The sequence below is a fragment of the Schistosoma mansoni genome, chromosome 3 (assembly GCF_000237925.1).
Source record: "Schistosoma mansoni strain Puerto Rico chromosome 3, complete genome".
Lineage (NCBI taxonomy): Eukaryota > Metazoa > Platyhelminthes > Trematoda > Strigeidida > Schistosomatidae > Schistosoma > Schistosoma mansoni.
In genome coordinates this window covers 21,100,878-21,113,239 of record NC_031497.1, presented here as the reverse complement: position 1 = coordinate 21,113,239, position 12,362 = coordinate 21,100,878, and the positions used below count along the sequence as shown (strand labels likewise).

The following is a 12,362-nucleotide window of genomic DNA, read 5'->3' as shown; positions in this document are numbered from 1 at the left end:
GCGTTATTTACTTAGCTACTGAGTCACGATAGCCACTTGCTTATGCAATAGGATGAAGTTTAAATTCATTTAGTATTATTTGTTTGAATCTTCCCATCTATGTGTTAGGATTGCAACTGGTCAGTCTCTAATTGGCATATGTGCATACTGTGCGTATTGCCTCGATATAAGCTTAATTCACGGGAAGATTCAAACAAACAATACTAAATGAATTCAAACTTCACTCCATTGAACAAACAAGTGGCTATCAGGACTCAGTGGCCGAGTGGATAACGCGATGGCATTTGAAGCGAGGGTACTGGGTTCGGGTCCCAGAGTGAACATCAACTCTGAGATGCAAGCACATCCAGTTGACGAGTCCGAAATAGGATGAGACGCGCGTCCTGGATTCCACTGCTAGCCACTATCCATTTTTGCTTACAATGCTTGTGAATTAAGGCTATATCGAGACAATACGCACAGTATACACATATACCATTTAGAGACTGACCAGTTGCAATCCTAACACATCGATGGGAAGATTCAAACAAATAATACTAAATGAATTTAAAAGGAAATGTAATATTAAAATTTGCTAATGTTGATTCATGATAGTATCGTTTATTTGTAGTCAAACTTGCATTGATTTTAGTGGTAACCATGTCGTATAATGTTTTTCTTTATGTTTAAAGTTTGTGGTTAGCTAAAAATAAACAATTTTTTGAGTATACTTGTAGAAGATAATCCCTAACCAAGGGTTAAGAAAGACCAGCCTAAGTGTTCATCAACTTGGGATAAACTGTATACCTGAACATTAAATTGGTCACCATTACGTCTTAGATGATAGTTTACTGAATGTTTTTTATTTAAACACAAAAATATTGGTACAAGGAAGCACCAGATACATATGCGCCACACAAATCTCATTCGATTTGTGTGAGGGCTGTGATACTGCCCAGGTGCCCAAACTGAAGCAGGTGGTTTTCTTAGGGACCCACACCCGGAGCCTTTGATCTAAAGATCTGATCCACAAGGCAGTGGAGCATCGTGAGGAGAAGCAGTCCCATGGTAGCCGGTGATCAACGATTGATTCATACACCATTTGTTCCCTCAGGATACTGGAGCCCATGTACACTATTGGTTTGGAATCAGGGTTTTCCAACTTCACTAGGTGAACTTTCCGTGTCCACCAACCTGGTTAAAGCGCCGGACAATCGATTTTCGTCCTCTGAATTTCGTAAACAACAGTAATGCCACGAGAAGGCAGTGAGTAGGACTTCTCTGTCAGAGGCTATATACGCGTGACTATGTGAGAGTATTTCGAGAGAGAGAGAGCGGACTCTCCCCACTCTCGGCCGTACCAGGGCATTTGGGGGCTTACTGAATGTAGTCAGAAAGCTTCCGGTAAAAGTTATCATTCACTTCATCCTAGCTGAAACTAAGGAAGAGACTATGACGAAGAGATAGGGTGCACTCCTATTTTTCTGAGACCCTGCTGACCCATTTAGTCGGATAGAAAACAAACTAACTGCCTTCCGGACTCCAATTCAGGAGATTTTTCTCATCGAGAGCTTAATGCTATATCTATACCACTGATATGACGTGAAGCGGCAGTGAAGTTTCCATGTATAGGGAGAGTGACTCATCTAACTAGTCAATCATATTGACTAGATGAGGTCAAAAACATTACCACACTTGTAGCAGGCATAGAATTTTCTGAGGGATACAATTTGTTAATACTCCCATATTCAGGAATCCTCGCTAATAAATTCTGTTGCTTGATATGGCATAAAGTTTGAAAATCGAGAGCTATAGCATATGATATTTCGTGAATGTGCATCGTTACCACCGCTTGGATTTGAGGAAAAGAATAAAGCCAGAAAAGACAAGTTGATAGTGAGGATATAAAAAATATTACGGAAGTGAGAGATACTATCGTGAGAATCATGGATTCAACCGCTTTGTCATTTTAGGATCCTATTAGGAGTAGAGCTCTTGGGATATCAGAAAAAGATAGTGGATTTGTAACGATCTAGCCAAACTGGAACTTTGACAGAAGAGTGAAAGGAATAACTAAGTGAAGTTGATCATATACAACTTCATGAGATTAGCTCTCGATTTCTTAGTTTCCTATTTCTAACGGTTGATTCTCTGCACCAGACATCGGTGGGGTAAAATCATTTCAATATGATTTTTTGTTATCATTGTGCTATTAATACGTTAATGAGATTTAGAATTCTATTGCTTTAATAAATTTTCCGCAATATAATGATGATATTAAATAAACTGCTTCTATCTGAATTGAATGATTGTTCATAAGTCAGTAACATGATTTGCTTATCATCATCGAAACATGTTGAGGGAGTTTGGAAATTTTAAATTGTCGTATAGTCAAGTGGCACTACCCGTAAAAATCAAATTTTTTGAAGTAGCAATCAATGGATTACAAACGGTGTGAAAAATAATCACCTAAACTGAATATATTTAGAAAAACAAAATTTAACAATTATATATCACGTACTGACTAAAGAAATAAATAGTTAAAATTAGTTAAGCTATCATTCCTCTCTACACCGATTATGTCAGTATGTTAGCATATAGGTTATCTACACATTGTCTGAAATGTATTATCAGTTTTTGACGCTATAATCCACATACAAGTAAGTTGACTAATCCAATGTTATATAGTAAGATATGGATGAAACCTAATTCACAAAAGTAGTAGTAGTATGTAATACACCTCACTCTAGAATGAGTATCGCTAAGATATTCATTTCCTAAATATGATTTTAAATCCTACTCTTAGAATATTCTAAGTGAAATAAAACGGCAAATCAGTAGTCTCTCAATTAATTCGATTCTTTCAAGATGAAAATTACAATCTGTGGACGTTAAACTAGGTCTAGTAAAAGAGACTAATCCCAAGGGGAAAATTTAAACGTATGTTTTTCACACGTATAAAGACAACTTTCTCTCATAAAGAAAACGAAAATAACCATAGAAATAGAGAAATATAATAACTAAGGTGAATCAAATATCTAAATATTTTAGACTTGAAAATTGAGACGCTTTTAGATAACAACTAATTTTCATTTCTAAACTAACCATGTCGTTTTGTAGATGAGATGTTAAACATTTAGTTAAGACCACTGAGTCGGCATCCGATGGTGTTAAGTGCTCTGGCGCGAGACAGGTAGGTCCTGGGTTCGAATCTCGCGAGGCGAGGTCGTGGATGCGCACTGGTGAGGAGTCCTACAATAGGACGAAACGGTCATCCAGCGCTTCCAGGTTTTCCATGGTGCTCTAGCTTCAATTGACTCACGCTTTCAACTGTGAAAATGCTAAATCTCTACAAAAAACCCTTCTGATTTGGTCAAGAAACAAATAATTCATGAGATGATTGGTAAATATATATCTTTTATGAATCATTATCAACTACATGATAATTTTTTACAGGAGTAAGCTTTCATTTAAAAAATTAACGTAACTACAATCTCCGCTATGGGAAATTTAGAATAGCCAATCAGTAGATAGGGGATAGATGATTGAAGGAATTTTCAACCAATCACATTTCGATGGTTACATTGGTTAACAAGTTTAAATAGAAGCAGTTTATAAGAATTCATAGAACAAATTTTTTTCAAAAATCTCGAGATGAAAATGATAAAACTCAGCTACTACTTTACCTTTTATTACAATCTATGCATAATATGAGTAAATATACTAGAAGATTTATATGATAAATAAAATCAAATGAAAATAAGTGTAACATATCCAAATTGGGCATTTTTAATTTTATCTATTATATTCTTATTTATAACTTTATTAACAGCAATTGGAAATGCTTTGGTATTTGCAGCATTATTTCGTTTTAGAAAACTTCGTACAACATCTAATCTTTTAATTGGAAATTTAGCATTAAGTGATCTTTTATTAGCAATTACAGTATTACCAATATCTGCAACAACTGATGCAACTGGTATATGGTTATTTGGACCAGTAATGTGTGATATTTGGTTAACTATTGATGTTTTTTATTGTACAGCATCAGTATGGAGTTTAGTTACAATAGCATTTGATCGTTTCACTGCTACAACATTTCCAATATGGTATCGTGGTAATAAAAATAGACGACGTGTTATTTGTTATATATTATTTGTATGGATATTATCTGGATTAATTTGTTTACCTGGTCTTTTAGGTTGGGGCAGTAAACAGTTTGATCGAACTCAAAGTAATGCTTCAACGATTAGTATTCCATATTCAACACCAACTATACAACATAATCTTAATGGACTTAAATCAAACCAATCAACATTTTCATCTACAAATACCCATATCTATAATCCAGTATTAAATCATTATGAATGTGTTTTATTTACAGAAGCTTATTATATAGTCTATTCAGCAATGGGTTCTTTTATAATACCATTTATAATAATGATTATATTATATGCAAAAATATTCTTTATACTACAACAAAGAACACGTTTAATAAGACAGTCAAGAAGAATACATAATAAATCATTGCTTGAATGTATGATCATTCATGAGAAACCATTAAATGAACAATCTATTGATAAGAATTTATTAACTATTCCTAACACAAGTACTTCATTAATCAGTAGTATGACAACAACTAAACCAATTCTAACAAACATAAAAATAGCTGTAGACGCACCGAGTTCAAATAGTATCATTCATGAAAAATATATGATTAATAATAATAATAATCATAAAACAAATGGAATGATACAACATTCATTTTATTCTTCAATGTATGGATCACCTTCTGAATCATCGACATATTCTTATAGTTATTATTACTGTTCAACATGTACATGTTCTTGTACATGTTGTCCTTGTGGACATGAATGTCATTGTTTTCACTTGACAACAACAACAACAACGACACCACCACTATCAACAACAACAACGACAAATAATGATAAAAATACAAATACAGATTCTACAGCCGAATGGAATTCACGACATATGCATAATTTAAATGATCTTATTAAGATAAAAAATACTACTGTTGTTAATAAATTAAATAATAAAATTGATCCTAGATTTGTTGTCAATGAAATGAGTTCGTCCGATCAAATAATTCAACAAAAAACATCAAAATTCATATTAAATTCAATAATGAATAATAATTGTTCAATAACATCGTCAACAGAATCTCAATCATCAAAATCATCTTCAATAGCTGGATCTTTCACGTCATCATCATTATCACGTCAATCATCGTTTCAAATAAATAGACAAAATATAAAATTGGAAAAACTTCCATTTCAAAATAAGTTGAAAGAGAAGATGATGCCTATGTCTAAAAAATTTATCGGTATGAATTCGTTGTCGTCATCATCACCGCTGCCGCCGGCATCGCTGCCACAATCTTTCTCACCTCATCATTGTCATAATTATTTATCAGTTGATCGACAAAAGCTTTATCCAACTAGTCCTTTAGTTGGCCTAGACATAACTAATGAACTAGATAATCTAGTCAATCGTAAAGATAATAATAATAATAATGATAATAGTAATTGTAATGATGTAGATGAAAAAGTAAACAACTCTGAAAAACCAAAACATTCTAATGGAACAAATCACCTAGATTCCGAAGTGAATCATGTGATTACCAAAGCTAGTAATGTTGATCATGATGCTGTAACTAGTCATATGCATAGTCATCAAAAGACTGAGGATATAATTCATTCTCGTGATTTGTACAATTCTATTCCATTCATTACTACTACTGAACCAATTAATATAATTACTTCAACATGTATTAACACTGATAATATTGATTCAATAATAATGAAAAATACAGGAATCATACACACAGATAAATACAAACCTAATATTTTGAAAAAGTTCTCTTTATTCCATCGTACACAAAAACATCATGATCAGAATAATGAGAAAGGAACATCTATTTTTCATCAATCAAGTGATCAACTATTTCCTACTGATCGATTACAGACAACTTCTTCAATTGATTTAGAACACCAACAACAACCTAAAGGGCAACAACTGGAAATTATCTCATGTGATAAACAACATGAAGAAGATACAAAAATAGTAGCGATGACTAATGTATCCATTATTTCTGACATAACACCACCATCTATGGAACAATTACAACTTCCCGATAGGCAACAACAATATTACGTGAATCGATCAAAACAATCAAATCAATCAGATCAAGTTATGGAACGTGCAGAACAACGTGAGAGACGTGCAACTAAACGTATGGGTTTAATTATTATAATTTTCGCATTATCATGGATACCATTTACATTAATGTATTTAGTTAGAGGATTATGTGGTGAACAATTCTGTCCTGATATATCAGATCTACGTAAATTTGTCACGTGGTTAGGTTATGTAAATAGTACAATTAATCCAATATTATATGCATTATTTAATGTACACTTTCGACAAGCATTTATATACTTTTTAAAATGTACACATATTAACAGTCATGAGAGGCATCATCAACAACAACAACAAGACCACGAGAAATCAATACTGATGAAGCTGCCGCCGCCGCCACCACCACCACTATCACAACAGCAACAATAACATTGAAACCAACCAAGTCTAATACAATAATGAATCTAAAAAATTAAAAGTTCCAATACTGATACCGTTAATAATAATAATAATAAAAATATAAGCCATAAGAATCGCGTCAAATATACGCCAGATTCATAATGTTAACACATAGCCATTTTTTTTCTTCATTTTATCGTTGATGCAACTATGAAATGAAGAAACCATCTTCCAAACATCATCATCATCTTCTTGATGAAGAGTTGATCAAACACATTCACAATGTATATGTATAAAAAGAGATATACATTTTATTACAATCTCAAACAGTGGATGGATAGATGTACATAGTTTTTTTCTAAACAATTGAACAGTAAACAAACGGTGATAAAGAGGAATTAAACTGATCAATAAAAAGTATTTTAGTTACTATGATTATTTTATCGGTTAATTATTGATTTTCTATTATTATTATTATTATTATTATTATTATTATTATCAATAAAAGGACGTTTCTTCTTCAACTACTATCGGTATTACTACTACTACTATTAAAATACTACCAATACTTGAAAGACTCAAAATAAGTGAAAATATAGGTATCTAATTAGATTGTATAGTATAGAGATTTAGTTGGTGAAATTCTTTATTTCAATAGAAATGATTGAAGTCGGGATTGAAGTCAGGGTCAAGGTATAACTAAAACCATAAATAACCTTTGACAGCTCAAAGAACATTACTACTTCCTGACATTGAAGGCTCAATTAGTAATCAGGTTATAATTTTACAACACTATATGTTAAGTGGTGAAAAACAATCGATTAAAAACCATGGAGATATATGTTTTGCGGTAGTTGGTACCCATCAATCGAGTGCACATGTAGTCTAGAAGGTATTAATAGTTTCTCTAGAATTAGAATTGGAGGCATATATGACAAGCGATATTGTGCAATATTGACTGATTATAATCCATTGCCTGTGTCATGTCTAATATTGTTAAGCAAGACTGGTCAAGGACAATCACTAGGACTCCGGAGATTTTCCCTCTCTAGACTATCTTCTACTGATTATTGCTACATCACCGGAAATTTATTGAATGATCTTTGATCATCTGCGAAGTCTGAGTCTTCCAGCCTCATCCTAGCTATCCATTGTATCCCGTGCTTCCCTCTAGATGTTGACGTCTTCATAATCCAGTCGATCACCAGGAGAAAGAGATAGGGTGAGAGTAAAAAACCTTGCCTAACACAAGTCTTTACTTCAAACGAGTCGGTGAGCTGTCCTCCATGCACGATTTTGCAGTTTAATCTATCATAGGAGTTCCGTATGATATTGACTATCTTCTCAGGCACGCCGTAGTGTCAAAAAAGCCTCCATAGTGTTGTCCTGTCCACGCTATCAAATGCTTTCTCGTAGTCAATGAAGTTGATGTAGTGATGAATTCCATTCAATTGATTGTTCCACAATGATCCGTAGAATTGCGATTTGGTCTGTACACGATCGATCCTTACAGAATCCAGCCTGTTGGTCTCGAAGTTGTGCGTCTACAGAGTCCTTCATTCTGTTTAACAATACCCTGTTGAAGACTTTTCCTGGTATTGAGAGAAGAGTGATGCCCCTGTAGTTATCACATTCATTGAGATCGCCTTTCTTTGATATTTTGATCAGGAGTCCTTCTTTCCAGTCTCTCGGTACTTGTTCTTCATCCCAAATCTTGCTGAAGAGAAGTTGGAGTATCTTTGCAGTTACTGATATATCTGCTTTCAGTGCCTCTGCTAGAATGTTATCCGGTCCCACTGCTTCGCCGCTCTTGATTTGTCTGATGGCCATGCTGATCTCTTCAATTGTTTGTAGGCCAATATTGATTGGAAGGTCCATGGGTGCTGCTTCGATTCAAGAGTTCCTTGAAGTGCTCTACCCACCCATTCAGCTGTTTTTAATGTTGGTGATTACTTTGCCTTCCTTGCTTTTCACTGGTCGTTCTGGTTTACGATAATTTCCAGCGAGCTTCTTTGTTGTATCATACAATTTTCTCATATTCTCCTCTCTTGCAGCCTTTTCTGCCGTCATTGCTAAATCTTTGGTTATTGAATAGCGGAAAATATTTTTAGTTTAATACAATAACTACTGAAGCAAGTAAATTTGACATTCAACAAATGTAATCTAATATCAATGACAAGGCAAAGTAAATTTGACATTATAACAAATGTAATATTCGAAGTAGGTAAACAGTAATAATAACAATCAAAAGAGAATGAGATAACTAATCACGATAATTGAAAACTCCGAATCGATAGTAAAGTGGCGATAGTTGTAATAGTACATACGAGGATAATGAAAGTAGCATGATAACATGTACACGAATACTGACATAGAAATTGATTATCCTACAAAGTGATTAGACATGGCTTTCTACAAGATCTTTGTATTGGTTGATTGAATCTTCCCATTTATATTTAAGACTGCAATCGATCAGTATCTTTATTGGAATATATGAGGATTGCCCTGAATCAAAAATATCATAGAAGTGTGTTCGAGTCCCGGAGTGAGCATAAACTCTGGGATCCAGGCAAGTCCAGCTGACGAGCCCTAAATAAGACGAAACGCGCGTCCTAGATCACGCTGCTAGCCACCATTCATTTCTGCTTATAATATTTTATAGATGAAAGTGACTGAACGTTAACTTTCATGTAAATCTCATCCTCGATATGTTAATGAATAGGGAATGATTATTAGTAATCTATGATAATTTGGATTGATAAATTTCCACTGGGACAATACAACACAATTTAAAAGAGTAAAATAACATGGTAATTCAATGTTGAAATGTTTAACTTTGAAATAAATAAATATTTATATGTTAAGTGGATAAATATGGTTGAATGATGGGAATTTTGACAGTTTCCTAATTTTATTATATTCCATTTAATACAACGGGGAATAGGTAATACAGCGAATAAATAATATAATAAGTTATTCATAAGTAACGTAGTACGTGGCATATGTATACATCACTTCGAGTTGTCACACCCTAATAATATAGATAGAGGAAGTTATTAGGGTAGATTCTAGAATAGTGAAAGTAGTGACAATATTAGTGGTAGTAGAAAAGATTAGGCATTAAAGATATAATTCCAGGAAATAGAATTTAGTGAAATTAAAAAAATTATAACGAATCAAGAAACGTTGGATCTAAGAAAAGATAAAGAGTGAAACCACCTTAGCGATGTGACCCAAAGTATCTAATAGTTGGTTACGTTAGGCACGCAGACTTTACATAGTCTGCATTTACCTACAGGTTCGGTCTAATAGTCAGTGTCTTCAAGGACTGATTTCATGTCTTTGTTTAATTGACACAAGCCTTTTTCAAATCTACTCTTATACCTACCACAGTCGTTAGTCGAAATAGTCGGTGAATGGCCAAACGTAATCCATCTTTCAATTATCCAAGTCGATAAACATTCACCAACTAATCAAACGATTTGCCCTCCTTATTTAATACTGGACGTCTAACCTCAAAATTTCTAACTCGATGGTCCCAAAGCATATAAAAATGGTTTCGCTGTTCTATTTTACTTCAATGAATAGTATCTATGATCTAAATGAAATCATAAAAATTATTTAAATGAACAATGGAAAAAATTAGTGTGTAAACAATTAATTGGAAATACGATATCGACTGATGTATGCTAGAAAAGTAATAAGTTAATTAGAACTGAATATCTCTCCTCTATTTATTGCAGTGTGAAAACTGATAAAACTTTCATTATTTTTTTATGTCTAAATCAATCTTTGTTTCCTATGATATATGTACGTATAATTGTAGTATTTCTAACAACTACTTAAGAGTGCAAGTCACGGTGAGAGATGTTATTCATGGCCCGCTGTTTAACACCAACTAGGTCTTTTGAATACTGCCCCCAAATGCCCTGGTACGGCCGAGAGTGTGAAGGGGCCACCCTCCTTCTCGAAATGCTCCCACATGGCCACGCGTATATAACCTCTACAAGGGAAGTTCTACTCACTGACTCCTCGTGGCATTACTGTTGTTTACGAAACTGAGAGGACGAAAGGCGAATGTTTGGCGCTTTAACCGGGGAGTTGGAAAACCCTGATTACAAACCAATAGTGTACATGGGCTCCAGTATCCTGAGGGAAAAATGGCGTATGAATCAATCGTTGGTCACCGGCTACCATGGGACTGCATCTCCTAACGATGCTCCACTGCCTTGTGGATCAGATCTTTAGGTCAAAGGCTCCGGGTGTGGTCCCCTAAGAAAACTACCTGTTTCAGTTTGGGCACCTGGACAGCCCTCATACAAATCAAATGAGATTTGTGTGGCGCATATATATCTGGTGCCCCTTTGTACCAATATTTATATGTTTAAATAAATAAATAAAAATGAACTTTTGGATAATGTTAACGAAATACGTATCCTGCCTATTTGGTAACTATTTATCTACTTTATTTACGTTACTGAATAATAGAACAAAATAAACCAAATACGAAAGGGCTTTTGGATAGGTATGTTTCATACACTCCTACTGAAGATCGACAATAAGAAAATGCAACAGAGAAGGAAAGCATGCCAAACTCTATTTGATAAAGCGGGATTCACAGTTTACACATAGTAATATAAATTAAGTAATACACGCATACATTCATCTCAAAAAAGTTAAGATTGTAAGCAAATAATTGATATCGAAATATGCGTAAATTAATTGATCTGTTCAATAGCCGGAATAATCCATGTAGGCGCGGCATAATGCTAAACGCTACAATGGTTTCGTGTATATACCATAAATATCAATGAATACTGATCGACCATATACCACTAAATCAATTGAACGTCACAAAAATATCTACGATCATTCACCGATAGATTTTATAACGTGTCTTAAAGTAGTGCTTAGGGTGTGCAAACGTAAACTGACAAATTGAATATTTGATTCAACAATAATTGAAAGTTTATTTGACTTATCCTATTAGGTTCATATATAACATGAATAAGTGTAATGTACGACTTTACATAAACTATTTTATGATCTTAGGCAAAAGTTGGGTAATCATCTCTTTTTTTTTTTAAAAAAAAGTCAAAATTCTAGCTATAAATTTAAGGACATTATTTGTAGTAGTGAGTGGGATGAATAAAAGGGCAATGAAAAAAAATTGAATGACTATTAATCTAAGTGAACTCCGCCTGTTGCCCCTCTGAGGGCTATTGCCGGTCCCAAGCCCGCATAAAGGAGGAGAGTTGGGCATGGGGTCAGCGACCCTATCTCATAGAAAACTAACTCACTGAAAAAAACGCTAACCAGAAAAAAAATTATTCAAACCACTTATTAATTTAAGTGAACTGAGATCAACCGCATTAATTTCCACTTTTAGGCTGGTGATTAAAAGAAATCAACAAGAAACTCTAGATTTAGGTTACATAACAGACATCTGACACTCGTCATTAAGACATATCTCAAGCATAAAACAAGTTGATGTTTCATATACAATTAAAGCCAATGCCAAAACTCAATGTTACGACTTGTCAAAATATCTCAACTGTGCCATAAACTCGATAAAGTTTAAACAAACAAAGTGGAGGTTAATATATATATATATATATACTTTCTTCTCTAAAATGTATAAAAAGGTACTTGATTGTAAGCAAAGATGGATAGTGGCTATCAGTGAAATCCAGGACGCGCGTTTCGTCCTATTCGGGATTCATCAACTGAGTGTACCTGTATCTCAGAGTTGATGTTCAGTCTGGGACTCGAACCCAGTACCTTTCGCTTCAAACATCATCGTTTTATCCACTCAGCTACTG

General features: G+C 34.1%; 1 protein-coding gene and 1 non-coding gene across 2 annotated transcripts; one reads left to right on the top strand and one right to left on the bottom strand.

Moving 5' to 3' along the window:
* Window positions 1-3,732: 3,732 nt before the first annotated feature.
* On the top strand, window positions 3,733-6,570 carry Smp_134820 (putative 5-hydroxytryptamine receptor; the record flags this gene model as incomplete). The annotated part of the gene is made up of 3 exons (XM_018799612.1): window positions 3,733-4,180; window positions 4,331-4,663; window positions 6,188-6,570. The coding sequence occupies 3 exons, from the start codon at window positions 3,733-3,735 to the stop codon at window positions 6,568-6,570; spliced, it is 1,164 nt and encodes a 387-aa protein (XP_018651383.1).
* A 5,725-nt stretch (window positions 6,571-12,295) lies between these two features.
* Window positions 12,296-12,362, bottom strand: Smp_tRNA_01975_Gln_TTG.1.1. Its single transcript has one exon. It is a non-coding gene (tRNA).